The 14,979-nt window shown below is 48.5% G+C and overlaps 1 protein-coding gene across 6 annotated transcripts in view; it reads right to left on the bottom strand.

Moving 5' to 3' along the window:
* Positions 1-14,979, bottom strand: part of WDR25 (WD repeat domain 25) — a 185,319-nt gene that overhangs the window by 58,070 nt on the left and 112,270 nt on the right. For 4 of the 6 annotated variants that reach the window (XM_075330983.1, XM_075330984.1, XM_075330987.1 and 1 more), the window contains one exon: positions 7,247-7,387. In XM_075330983.1, the coding sequence (XP_075187098.1) occupies positions 7,247-7,387 (141 nt within the window). Of the gene's footprint in view, positions 1-6,516; positions 7,388-14,979 lie in introns of those variants that run through there. The other 2 variants (XM_075330986.1, XM_075330985.1) reach the window with 2 other exon arrangements.

A 14,979-nucleotide genomic window follows, 5' to 3' on the forward strand; every position in this document is an offset into this window, starting at 1 on the left:
CGGACTAGTCCAGAGGTAGTCAGTGGTGAGGGGGCCCGGCTCCGTGGCCCTGGTGGGTGTCAGTTAAATATGGCTGATGACTTGGGGTTTGTGTTCGTGACGCCACCTGTGGTATGCGGCTATTAAGCCGCCGCTGCTGTGTGAGGCCTCCGGGGTGATGATATGGCAGCAATGGTGGTACTGCTCCCCACAGGTGGAGCGGTGCCCCGGGGACACTGTTGGTGCTTATTCGTGTCTATGCAGAGAAATAACTGAGGCAACACCAGGGGTGCAGTTTCAAGGTCTTTACTCACAGTTCTTGTCAAGGCCTGCAGGAGCCTTTGGACTGCTGGGACCACCGTCAGGGACCTCCGCCGATCCCGGGTAGATCTGGGGGTTGATGCCAGTGCACCCCTCTAATTGTGTCCTTTCTCAGCTGACTTCACTGGCCACCAGCTCTGAAGCTATCTGTGGCCCTGGAATCCCTTCGTTCCCTGCTTGGTGTCACCTGGACCCTCCGAGTCCCAGGGTCTTCACCAGGAAGCGTCACTTTCTTCTTTCTTTAGCTCCTGCCTGACTAGAGCTCTTCTTCCACTCTCTGTTTCTCTCCTTCTCTGTTGCTTTCTTTCTCTGTTGCGGACACTCTGAACTCACAGAGCTCCTTTCTCTTTCACAGCTACATGCTGGCTCCTCACTATCTCACTCTCTGAGGTAAACTGAAACTCTGACCTTCCTCTCTGCTCTACACTCGGCTGGCTCTCCCCACCCCCCGGTTGCTAAGCTACCACCCTATGGGAGCAGGGATGGGTCTTACGACCCCTCCCAGCATGCAGCATGGGAGGGTTACTGCCACTATCCCTTGTCCCAGTGTGTGCCTAGCAATGGGTGTAGTGCAGTTTTACCTGTGAACTGGCATGTACCCCTTACCTTACCCAGGATGGGACATCACACCTCTGACTGGGGTGCAATGTCTCTGTGGCGACGGAAGCCTCAGGGGCGCCACAGAAACACTTTGTTCAATTGTGAGGGGAGTCATGTTGTACTTTGATGATGAGCCCCGTAATGCCAGTGAGCAGCATCCTGTGCCACAGACCAACATTCTTACAGTGCTGTCTATACTGTTTACCGTGAGAGGAGCGTAAAGTCTGTATTTCTGGAAACTGGACATCAGAGTACCCGAGTACGGTAGGCTGTGCCCAGACAATAATGCGGGCACGCAACACTTTGTTTTATTAGCAAAACACATATCTGTTCTGGGTAGGCCGACTATATAGACAATAAGACTTGCTGCCTCTGCACTGTCAAATTGTCACGTACAGTTTAAATCATAGAGGGACAGCAACACATGTTTGCATTGACTGTTGCTTTTCAAGATTTCCATGACTGTGTTGCAGAGCTGTGTGGTTTGCATTCACACTGTTATCATCTGCATTATCTGTGAGGCTTCAGCTAACAAGGGTATTCAGGGGGGGGTAATGTGTTTTGACTACGTTTAGGTAGATAACTTGGAAGCTCTTGTGATGCGCCACTGGTAAGTCGTGTTCAAACACACACACACACACACACGCGCACAAACACACAATTACTGCTACACAGAGGGATTAGCAGGTAGTAGGCAACAGAATAGATTGTTCAATTATTTAAATTGTATGCATGGTTCTTATTGTTTGTTTTGTTAAAGTTAAACAATCATTTATCAACCCAACTGCCTAGAGTCCTTTTCCTGTTGCCTGGTTTTGCTGCATACTGGGTAGGCCACCCTGTACACAACTTAAAATAAAGCATAAGTCGCAATGTGAATTTCACTGTGCTACAATGCGGCCTAGCGTGCCTGTGCAACCACCGCCTGCCCCATCAAGTGCATCTGCGTGCTCTTCATCCTCTGTGACTGTGGGGACAGCAGTCACACATGGTTTTTCACACTGAACTTCCACTCCTTTACCCGCAACAGGGAGTGTGATTGGCAGGTCAGCACTTGTTTTGGAAGTGGAAACAGGAGGTTTTGTTGAGCTGTCAGACATCGAGAGAACCATCATTGGATGCAGGCTACATTATATCCACGCCTGCACCTTCGTCACAGATTGGCTGGACTACCTGCAGTTAATAATTGCATTCCAGAAATGGAAAGGAGTGTAGAATGCACATGTGTTGTACCTTGCTTGGCAGCAAAGGAACACTAACTTAGTATTCCAGACAATTTTAGGATGGCAGAAAAAGAGTCAGCTCTTTGGGCAAATTAAATAGCGTGGCAAAAGTGGACAGATGGGTACAGTGGCCGTGTTCTGTGGGTACCAGGACAGTAAAAGAAGCCTCACTTTCTATCCCTCCTAATGATCAAATGCAGCAATGAATTCCCTGAGTTTGCTATAAAATTAGCATAGCTAAATGTGCATGAGGGTAGAATGCAGAGGTGCTTGAGATTGCTTGGCACAAGTGGCACAATAAAGGAGTCCAACAGCCACTTTTTGTATGCCACTAAATGGCAGTATTTTTTGCTATCATTATAGCTTATTAAAAACAGAGCAGGAGGGTGCCCTGCACAGGTGCTAGAAATAGCTTGGCACCAGTGGGGCACTAATGGAATACAACAGCCAGTTCTATGATGCCACTAAATGGCAGTATTTTTTGCTATCATTATAGCTTATTAAAAACAGAGCAGGAGGGTGTCCTGCACAGGTGCTAGAAATAGCTTGGCACCAGTGGGGCACTAATGGAGTATAACAGCCACTTCTTGTATGCCACTAAGTTTACTCAATTTTTGGTATTATAACGTCTTAGTAAGTAACAATGAGTTTGAGTGTGCAATGCAGGCAGACGTGCTGCAAATATCTTTGCACTACTGGGGCAATACAGCAGTCCAACAGCCACGTTAAGGATGCCACTAAGTTCACTCAGTGTTTGCTAGTATAATGGCTTAGCTACAATGAGTTTGAGTGTGCAATGCAGGCAGAGGTGCTGCAAATATCTTTGCACTAGTGGGACTATACAGAAGTCCAATAGCCACGTTTAGGATGCCACTAAGTACACTCAGTGTTTGCTAGTATAATGGCTTAGTAACAATGAGTTTGAGTGTGCAAAGGGCAGGAGGGTACAGTGCCAGGGTTGTGGGTCTCTGGGTAGAGGAAAGGAAGCCTGCCTTTCTATCCCTCCTAATGGGGAAATGCAGCGAGGAAATCCCTGACCTTAGCTACACAGACGCTGTCATCTTGTGTAGCTGTTAAACTCTGTTTTCAGGACCTGTCACCTATGGCTCTGACCCTGCCGGTATGAGCCCTTAAAAGGACTGATAGAAAGTGCTATCCCTATGCTGTACAGCGCTGTGTATGGAGCGTATACAGCAGTATCGGCGATAGGAGCTGCGCCAGTGATGTCTGACACCAAGGACGCAAAAGAGATAATGGCGTCCGGACGGGCAGATACTCGTTTTTATAATGCAGGGACATGTGACATGGACATCCTATCACACATGCCGTTGCTTCTCTGTATAAAAGTCCACTTAGCTGTGTGTGTGTCTGGGATTGGCTGACATGCTGGCCCTCCCCACTACACGCGCGCGCTTAGGGAAGGAAGACAAGGAAAAAAAAAAAAAAAAATGGCGATCGCCATTATCCATACAGCAGTGATCTGAATGCGCTGTTCCCGCACACTATACACTGAAATGTCATAATAGTGTGAGTCACAGAGTGACTTACACTATTACAGCGGAAAGCCAGCTAGTAATTAGCTGGTCTTTTTGCTGCTAGAACCGTTCTCGAACGTATCTAGAACTATCGAGCTTTTGCAAAAAGCTCGAGTTCTAGTTCGATCTAGGACAGCCCCCAAAATCACTCGAGGCGCGAACTGGAGAACCTCGAATCACGAACTGCGCTCAACTCTAGTAGAGACGATATTCTTGAAATGAAATTGAGATTGGCCCCCGTTAAACATTAATTAGGCCACTTTTACAGGTTTAAATGTACAGACATAATATACACCTAATAGAATCAATCCTTTTCAGATCTTCAAGATGTGGACAAAGGAAGAATTAAAAAACAGTACATTAGACTACTTTTACTGTAAAGGGGAAGAGAATTCACAACCATCTGGGTGCTACATTATGATCAGAGTGACTTTCAGTCTTTATAGTCTCTTAGTTACTAAGGCTATGTTCACACTGGGCTTTTTTGCAGCGTTTTTTAGCTACGGATTTGCCTTGGTTTCATGGAAACCCATGCTTATAAAACACTGCTTTTTACAGTCCCACCAAAGTCTATGAGATTTCTGAAATCTCATGTACACACACACACACACACACACACACACACACACACATACACAAACACACACACACACATACACAAACACACACACGTCCGGATTTTTTCCTGATGGTTTTGTGAACCACCTTTGGTTTTGCTGCGTTATCAAAAGAATGAACATGTCTTCTTTTCAGGGCTTTTGCCGCGGATTTTCAACCTAGTGACAAGTGGATTTGCAGATACCCTGGATCGGCGGGTCTAACCAGGTTAATAAAAAACCCGGTTAGGCCCAGAATTGATCCAGGGTATCTGGCACTTATAAGTGGTGGTGGGGATAGGAGGATTGGAGCAGGTGCACTATATTTACTGAATCACAGGCACAGCTGTACGCTCCCATGGCTTCTACACTTCCCCGCTCATTACATATTCACTGCTTTCATCTGTGATTGGTTGCAGTCAGACGTGCCCCCAGCATCTGACTGCAACCAATCACAGACCTGGTCTGCAAGTCTAGTGTAGAGAGAATGAATGAGCCATTCATTCAGCGGTGACCTCACTCAGGCTATTTGCGGTCACAGGTATCGCCAGCTGTGACCGGAAATCACCTGAGTGAAGTGACCGGTTATCGTGAGGCTTATTCATTCTCTGGAGCTCACAGCGGGCAGTCCTGTTCTATAGCCGCTCGCTGTGATCTTCAGATATAGCAGAGCTGAATTGCCGTGGGACCTCGTGTGGATTATGTCGGACCTGTAGGGGTGATTATGGGGTTAATAAAGTGGTGAAAGAGGGGGCTTTTTTCATTTTATTTCAAATAAAGGTTTTTTTTCCAGTGTTTGCGTTTATTTCTTTTCATTTATTACAGATTGGTGATGGGGGGTGTCTCATAGACGCCTGCCATTACCAATCTAGGGCTTAGTCACAGCTATGAGCTGCGATTAACCCCCGATATTACACTGATTGCACTGCACCAGGGCAATCCGGGAAGAGCCGAGTAAAGTGCTGGGATTGTCGCATCTAATGGGTCCAACAATCCTGGGCGGCTGCAGGCTGATATTTTTAGGCTGGGTCTCTCCAGCCTGAGAATAGCAGCCTTTATCTGTGGGCTTTATCTTGGCTGGGTATCAATATTGGGGGGACCACAGGCATGCTGTTTTGTTTTTCTCTTAATTATTTATTTAAAACAATTAAAACACAGCATGGGGTCCCTCTTATTTTGATACACAGCCAAGATAAGAACACAGCTGGGGGCTGCAGCCTGTAGCTGTAGGCTTCATCTGTGCTGGGTATCATAACATGGGGGGATCCTACATCATTTTTTTTTTCAATTTATTCTTTACTGTTCGATAGACCCACAGACTCCAGGGGGGGGGGGGGGCAGTGACTATGCATGAGGCTAATGAGCAGCACCGAAAGTAGGAGGGGCCGCGGGAGCAGGTACGGTTGAGCCTAGAATGTATAGGCTCCTTCCAGGTTAGTGGGCGTGAGCAGCTGGGCTAGTGGGCATGACTGGCTTGGTTAGTGAGTTTGGAGATGTTTTCTACCTTCCACTATAATCATGCTTCGCCCCCCTGCCCCCCAGGTGATAGGGGCCTGTTAAATGACAGCATATCTGGAAGGAGTCCATACACGCTAGCATCTGCCGGAGACTGGTAAGTATAACACGCGCGCGTTATTTATTTTTTTCCTTTCTACCTTTTTTTTTTTTTTATATATCTTACTACCTGTGTGCTGGAACCAGGTCAATCCCGGCCCAGCGGTCGAGTACTTTTGAACCTTTGCTGGTCTTGACATCACAGAAAAAATGCTGTAAAAGCGCCACAAAAAAATGCACCAAAAACGCAAATAACTCCCGAGAGACATCCTGCCACAAGATCAGGTTTTGGTCAGAAAAAAAACGCTGCAAAAAACGTCCTGTGTGAATATAGCCTAACAATGAACTCAGTGTAAACTAATAAATGATTATTCACATCTCATAGATGTAATGAGATTAATTTCGTCCACTTCTGAGCACGGGAGGTTAAACTTTGCACACTGCCTGGTGTGGCACAGCTTTGCTGTTTTCAAAACTCACATAGAAGAAGGAGTTACAGAAGTAGTGCAGCACAGCCGCTTTGGCTATTTTTGTAGTGTCACCTCCAGCGGTTGGAACTTGACAGTTAGGCTATGTGCACACGGTGCATTTTTTGATGCAGATTTTGATGCATTTTCTGAGAAATCTGCATGCCTATCCTGAAGCCACGGACGTCATAAAAAAACGCACCAGAAAACGCATGTGTTTTTCGGTGCGTTTTTTTGCCAGAAGGTGCAGATTTTGTGCAGAAAATGTGCACATACTCTTCTTCCTGTCTCAGCCATGAAAAGTCGAGATGTGAACAACTGTTTAAAGGAAGTTTGTCAACACGAAATGACCATTCACATGAAGCACAAACGCTCAAGTCACTTTGGATTGGTCAAACAGTTTATTGCAGCTTCCCACCAACTTGTTTTGTGTCCATCTCTGACATCTTCTTCCTCGATTGACAGGTCTGACTTCCCCAAAGTGAATGGTTCAAAATGTTGGGGAAAACAGTATGTGAGAACATGAAGTGAACTGAGTGTCCTCACTGAGGGTGAATCAAGTACCTGTGCTTGGTTTGAGGTGTCATTCTGTGCTGACAGATTGCCTTTAAAGAGAAAGGAGTGTGGGTGTGAGGATGCCGCGGCAGAATCTGAATGAAAGAGCAGCACAACCTACCCCTCTGACACCGCACCAATAAGACTCCGCCGGCTCCGCATGCAGTAAGAAAGAAAGTCTGCATGGAACCAGAGGAGGGAAGGAAAATACCCCAATTCTGCAAACTAGACACACCTATAGAGGCAATTAAGATTAATTCAGGAGTTAGCAACAGATTAAGGATACAGAAAATTAGGAATAAAAATAAATAAACTAAATATCAGTTCATAGCTGCTCATTCCCAGATTCGGATCTCCCCATCCCAATAACAGGTTGCCAGCAGAGATGGGAGGACCGAGTGGTACTGGACACTTACACAGGGACTCCCATGGCTGGGGAGAGTCTGGATGATTTTGGATGTCTGGTAATTGTAGAATATGACGTTTCCTTCAGAACTTCCCGTTACAATGATGGATCCGTCCGGAGAGAACTCGCATCCCACGGCAAATCCCTCCACCTGTGTGAAAGAGAGGAAGCGTCTTAATGAGTTTTCCTGCTTCAATAATCCTTCCCTCTCACTGGGAATCACACTAAAATCTCTTTTTTCCTGTAAACAATTGGAAGGCGTCTCTTCTCCCTCATCTCGGCTCCTTACACCGGCAGACTCCTAATCAACGGCATAAATTCAATTTGCTACACATCTTTTGTTGTTGTTTTACAAGTCGGTGAGGAGATTATGGGATACACAGAGGGAAACATTACAGTAGTTTTTGTTACAACCTCCGGCACTTGTATCTCCTGCCGGGTTCCCCCCCAATTTCTTCATTCCCTACTAAAAACAGCTTAAGAAACACATAACAGAAAAAATATATAATAAATCACTTCTCAGAGCCAAGACTGACTCTATAATACAGAGGAAGCTGGTGATGGCATCTGGAGGTTAAGATCAGGTCGTGTGATCGCTGTCAGTCAACCAGATAAGCTCAATCACCCACTGATTGGTGGGCACAGCACATGCTAAATTGATTTATTATTAGGATGTCATCACCCAAAGCCTCTATCCACACTTTTTTTTGTGTATTTTTGAACTCCGGCAAGAAAATCTGCCACCTACAACGAACCTATCCACAGGGACTCATTCACCAATAGTAAATCAGAAGACTGCCCTTCTGTCTGATGCTGGGTAGGAATATATTATATATATATATATATATATATATATATATATATATATATATATATATATATATATATATATATATATATATATATATATATATATATATATATATATAGATAGATAGATAGATAGATAAAGAAGGGAATTTTGTTTACTTACCGTAAATTCCTTTTCTTCTAGCTCTAATTGGGAGACCCAGACAATTGGGGTGTATAGGCTATGCCTCCGGAGGCCGCACAAAGTATTACACTTAAAAGTGTTAAGCCCCTCCCCTTCTGCCTATACACCCCCCGTGCTCCCACGGGCTCCTCAGTTTTGGTGTAGATTCAATCCGAAGGAATATCGGAGAACTGAAACCAAACAACATGAACAACATGTGTACACAAAAAAAAAACAGGGGCGAGTGCTGGGTCTCCCAATTAGAGCTAGAAGAAAAGGAATTTACGGTAAGTAAACAAAATTCCCTTCTTCTTTGTCGCTCTATTGGGAGACCCAGACAATTGGGATGTCCAAAAGCAATCCCTGGGTGGGTAAAATAATACCTCGTAATAGAGCCGTAAAACGGCCTCTTCCTACAGGTGGGCAACCGCCGCCTGAAGGACTCGTCTACCTAGGCTGGCATCCGCCGAAGCATAGGTATGCACCTGATAGTGTTTCGTGAAAGTGTGCAGGCTCGACCAGGTAGCCGCCTGACACACCTGCTGACCCGTAGCCTGGTGCCTCAAAGCCCAGGACGCGCCCCCGGCTCTGGTAGAATGGGCCTAGAGCCCTGAGGGAACCGGCAGCCCGGTAAGCTTCGAGAATTGGTTCCTTGATCCACCGGGCCAGGGTTGATTTGGAAGCCTGTGACCCTTTACGCTGGCCAGCGACAAGGACAAAGAGTGCATCCGAGCGACGTAGGGGCGCCGTACGAGAAATGTAGAGCCTGAGTGCTCTCACCAGATCTAACCAGTGCAAATCCTTTTCACATTGGTGAACTGGATGATGACAAAAAGAGGGTAAGGAGATATCCTGATTGAGATGAAAGGGGGGTACCACCCTTGGGAGAAATTCCAGAACCGGACGCAGAACCACCTTGTCCTGGTGAACACCAGGAAAGGGGCTTTGCACGACAACATTGCTAGCTCAGACACTCTCCGAAGTGAAGTGACTGCTACTAGGAAAATCACTTTCTGCGAAAGGCGTGAGAAAGAAATATCCCTTATTGGATCGAATGGTGGTTTCTGAAGAACCATCAGCACCCCGTTCAGATCCCAGGGTTCTAACGGCCGCTTGTAAGGATGAACGATGTGACAACCCCCTGCAGGAACGTGCATACCTGTGGAAGTCTGGCTAGGCGTTACTGGAAAAAACACAGAGAGCGCTGAGACTTGTCCGTTAAGGGAGCCGAGCGACAAACCCTTTTCCAGTCCAGATTGAAGGAAGGACAGAAAAATGGGCAAGGCAAAAGGCCAGGGAGAAAAACCCCGAGCAGAGCACCACGACAGGAAATTTTTCCTTGTCCTGTGGTAGATCTTGGCGGACGTTGGTTTCCTAACCTGTCTCATAGTGGCAATGACCTCTTGAGATAATCCTGAAGACGCTAGATCTAGGACTCAATGGCCACAGTGTCAGGTTGAGGGCCGCAGAATTCAAATGGAAAAACGGCCCTTGAGACAGCAAGTCTGGTCGGACTGGTAGTGCCCACGTTTGGCCTACCGTGAGATGCCACAGATCCGGGTACCACGACCTCCTCGGCCAGTCTGGAGTGACGAGGATGGCGCGGCGGCAGTCGGCCCTGATCGTGCGTAACACTCTGGGCAACAGTGCCAGCGGAGGAAACACATAAGGGAGTTGAAACTGCGACCAATTCCGAACTAAGGCATCTGCCGCCATAGCTCTGTGATCGTGAGAGTGTGCCATGAATGCCATGACCTTGTTGTTGTGCCGGGACGCCATTAGGTCGACGTCCGGCCTCCCTCAGCGGCAACAGATCTCCTGAAACACGCCCGGGTGAAGAGACCATTCCCCTGCGTCCATGCCCTGGCGACTGAGAAAGTCTGCTTCCCAGTTTTCGACGCCCGGGATGTGAACTGCGGAGATGGTGGAGGCCGTGGCTTCCACCCACATCAAAATCCGCCGGACTTCCTGGAAGGCTTGCCGACTGCGTGTTCCGCCTTGGTGGTTGATGTAAGCCACCACTGTGGAGTTGTCCGACTGAATTCGGATCTGCTTGCCTTCCAGCCACTGCTGGAACACTTTTTAGGGCAAGATACACTGCCCTGATCTTCAGAACATTGATCTGAAGCGAGGACTCTTGCTGAGTCCACGTACCCTGAGCCCTGTGGTGGAGAAAGACTGCTCCCCACCCTGACAGACTCGCGTCCGTCGTGACCACCTCCCAGGATGGGGGTAGGAAGGATTTCCCATGCGATAATGAAGTGGGAAGAAAGCCACCCCCTAAGGGAAGCTTTGGTTGCCTGAGAGAGGGAGACGTTCCTGTCGAGGGACGTCGGTTTCCTGTCCTATTTGCGTAGGATGTCCCAATGAAGAGGTGAAACTGCGCGAAAGGAACTGCCTCCATTGCTGCCACCATCTTCCCCAGGAAGTGCATGAGGCCCTTCAAGGGGTGTGCTTGACCTTGAAGGAGAGATTGCACCCCTTTCTGTAGTGAACGCTTGTTGATCAGCGGAAGCTTCACTATCGCCGATAGGGTATGAAACTCCATGCCAAGATATGTCAGCGATTGGGCTGGTGTCAGATTTGACTTTGGAAAATTGATGATCCACCCGAAACTCTGGAGAGCCCCCAGAGAAGCGTCGGGGCTGTGTTGGCATGCCTCTTGAGAGGGTGCCTTGATCAGCAGATCGTCCAAGTAAGGGATCACCGAGTGACCCTGAGAGTGGAGGACCGCAACTACTGTAGCCCTGACCTTGGTGAAAACCCGTGGGGCTGTAGCCAGGCCGAACTGCAGTGCCACGAATTGCAGGTGTTCGTCTCCTATGGTGAAGCGCAAGAAGCGTTGGTGCTCTGGAGCCACCGGTACGTGGAGAAAAGCATCTTTGATATCGATCGATGCAAGGAAATCTTCTGGGGACATTGAGTCGATGACGGAGCGGAGGGTTTCCATCCGGACCCGTCTGGTCTATACGTGTTTGTTGAGCAGTTACGGGTCCAGGACAGGACGGAAAGACCCGTCCTTCTTTGTAACCACAAACAGGTTGGAGAAAAACCCGTGACCCTGTTGCTGAAGAGGAACAGGGACCACCACTCCTTCAGCCCTCAGGGTGCCCAGCGCCTGCAGAAGAGCCTCGGCTCGCTCGGGAGGCGGGGATAACCTGAAGAATCGAGTCGGGGGACGAGAGGCGAACTCTAACTTGTAACCGTGAGACAGAATGTCTCTCGCCCAACGGTCTTTTACCCTTGGCAGCCAGGAGTCGCAAAGGCGGGAAAGCCTGCCACCAACCGAGGATGCGGATTGAGGAGACCGAAAGCCATCAAGAAGCCGCTTTGGTAGCGGCACCTCCGGTGGTCTTTTTGACTTAGACCGCCATGAATCGGAGAGCCCTTGATCTATTCAGAGGCCTTTTGGACGAGGAGAATTGGGACCTGCCCGCGCCCCGAAAGAACCGAAACCTCGACTGCCCCATCCTCTGTTGGGGTATGTTCGGTTTGGGCTGGGGTAAAGATGTATCCTTTCCCTTGTATTGTTTGATGATTTCATCCAAACGTTCGCCAAACAGTCGGTCGCCAGAAATTGGCAAACTGGTTAAACGCTTTTTTGGAAGCAGAATCTGCCTTCCAGTTCCGTAGCCACAAGGCCCTGCAGAGTACCACCGAATTGGCGGAAGCAACCGCCATACGGCTCGCAGAGTCCAGGACAGCATTAATAGCGTAAGACGCAAATGCCGACGTCTGTGTGGCTGCGTCAATTTGCGCTTGACCTGCTGAGATAGCTTGTAGCACCCATACGGCTGCAAATGCTGGTGTAAAAGAAGCGCTGATAGCTTCATAGATGGATTTCAACCAGAGCTCCATCTGCCTGTGAGTGGCATCTTTGATTGATAGACGCTATAAGATCGTTCACTATGGCGTCCCCGTCAGGCGTATCAAGATTGAGAGCGGCCTCAGGATCAGAATCCTGATCAGCTGTCTCCGCTTCATCATCCAGGGATTCCCCCCGCTGAGACCCTGACCAATATGAAGATGTCGAGGGAATTTCCCAGCGAGCTCGCTTAGACGGTCAGGGGCTGGGGTCTGTATCAGAGACCTCACTCTGGGATCTATGAGACACCCCGGGGAGACCTCTGGTCCAACTGAGGTGGGCCAGGGAGCAATGATTCAACAGTGCCCCTGTGCTGAGATACCGGTCTGGATTGCTCAGTGGATCCTGCCGGCAGAGGGGTCGTACATGCGGCGCAGGCAGCATAGTAAGCCTGTGGTTTGGCGCTCCTGCCTTTTATGGGCGCCATGCTGTTGACTTCCCTGAGCAACACAATATATATACAGAATCAACTGTGCACCATACAGTGTAAAGCATATCTTATAAACATATGATTTAAAATTACACTCCTGCACAAATGTGGCTAGCACCACAGATGCTGCATACCCCCCGCATAAAGCGGTTGTGAGGCCACCAGGGTCCCTGCCTGGGTCTGTCAGAATTTGTCCCCCTCTGCAGCATTCAAGGAGCTGACAGGAATGGCTGCCGGCTTCTGAGGAGAGGACAGTGAGGGGGGTGGAGTATGCAAAGCATGCTCCAGCCCTCAGTGCTGCTCATCCTGTGCAGCGTCCCGCCCTTCCCCTGCTTGTCAGGGCTGTGGGCGGGAGGAAGAAAGACTAGGCCGCAAAAGCCGGGGACTCGAGTAGTAAACGCGGCCGCCGTAAAAGCGCGGCCGCGCGGAAGTCCCCGGCGCACTACGAGTCCCAGCCGCGCCTCAGTGTCAAAACATGGCGGCGGCGGTCAGCGCGGTAGTCTCCCTACATAAACACACTCAGCGATGCTGAGTGTGTAATGGCACGGCTGCCGGCGTCCTGAGAGAGGAGGAAGCCGTGGGCGTGACCCTTAGAAAGTGCGGGAACTGGTGCCTCACAGTGCAGTGAGGGGAGTGGAGTATGTAAAGCATGCTCCAGCCCTCACTGCAGCTCGTCTGTAAAGCGTCCCGCCCTTCCCCTGCCTGTCAGGGCTGTGGGCGGGAGGAGGAAACACTAGGCCGTACAAGCCGGGGACTCAAGTAATGAGCGCGGCTGCCATAAAAGCGCGGCCGCGCGGAAGTCCCCGGCGCACAACAAGTCCCAGCCGCGCCTCAGTGTTAAAAACATGGCGGCGGCGGTAGTACGGTAGTCCCCCTACATAAACACACTCAGCGACGCTGAGTGTGTAATGGCATATTAACCCGGTCAGCGCCGCGGTCCCCGGTGCACTAGCACACCCAGCAATGCTGGAGTGTTGCTGTGCGCGGTCCCCACAGGGACACAGAGTACCTTCAAGTAGCAGGGCCATGTCCCTGAACGATACCCGGCTCCTATCCAGCAGTCTCCCAGGAGTTGTGGATGAAGCACGGTCTCAGTGCCTGGAGACCGGTAAGATCCCACTTCACCCAGAGCCCTGAGGGGGATGGGGAAGGAAAACAGCATGTGGGCTCCAGCCTCCGTACCCGCAATGGATACCTCAACCTTAACAACACCGCCGACAAGAGTGGGGTGAGAAGGGAGCATGCTGGGGGCCCTATATGGGCCCACTTTTCTTCCATCCGACATGGTCAGCAGCTGCTGCTGACCAATCTGTGGAGCTATGCGTGCGTGTCTGACCTCCTTCGCACAAAGCAAAAAACTGAGGAGCCCGTGGGAGCACGGGGGGTGTATAGGCAGAAGGGGAGGGGCTTAACACTTTTAAGTGTAATACTTTGTGCGGCCTCCGGAGGCATAGCCTATACACCCCAATTGTCTGGGTCTCCCAATAGAGCGACAAAGAAATTTTATTTTTTTGAAACAGCAACATCTTTACAATGATACTTTCCTGTCGGACACCAGTGTCCATACAAGTCTTCTCGGTTCCTCTTCAGCGGTGGACATGACGAGGTGACTTCCTTTATCCAAGCCAGAAGAGAACGTTAGAAGATGGTTTCTTCCGGCCCAGATGGAAAATCAGCACTGCAGCCAATCAATGGCCTCAGCACCATGTGATGTGCCCGCCCGAAGAAGCATGGAGACCGGTGGAGAGAACAGGCAAAGCTGTGGATGTACGCTGGGGTCTAGTTGATGAGTATACGTTTTACTTGTATATTTATTTTCCTCACATTTTAAGATCATTATGGGTCACTTTGTAAAAGAAAAAGAAAATAAAATTGGAGTGGAAAACCCCTATAAACAACTAAACCTCAATCCATACCCATAATCAGCGTAGGGTCATAAATGCAAACACAATTTGCCAATAGGGCAACTAGAGGTACCCTACCCTAACATTACCCTACCCTGCCTTATATATATATATATATATATAATATATATATCTATATATCTATATATATATATATATATATATATATATATATATATATATATATATATATATATATATATATATATATTAGTCTTAGCCCCCTGATGAAGCCAGACATGGTGAAACATGTTGGGGAGGCTATTAGTTAGCTTTTATTAGGCAGGGCAATATCACTGGCAATTATTGTAGGACAGTTGTTCACTTACTCATAGTGTCCGGTCCGGCCGGATACATGATTTCCGGTAGTATATGTTTTATTGCTCTACCTGCTACTGATTTTAGATTGATCTGTGTTAATTTGTTAGGATTAAAAGTTAAGTTTTATTAATCTTTAGTTTAGGGTACCTCTAGTTGCCCTTTGGGTAAATTGTGTTGACAACCCCTATAACACACTTTACACTTTCATTTTGTGAAAATTTCAAGATCTCCGCTCTATGTGAAAGATTCC

The sequence above is a fragment of the Anomaloglossus baeobatrachus genome, chromosome 12 (assembly GCF_048569485.1).
Source record: "Anomaloglossus baeobatrachus isolate aAnoBae1 chromosome 12, aAnoBae1.hap1, whole genome shotgun sequence".
In the NCBI taxonomy this organism is placed as follows: Eukaryota; Metazoa; Chordata; class Amphibia; order Anura; family Aromobatidae; genus Anomaloglossus; species Anomaloglossus baeobatrachus.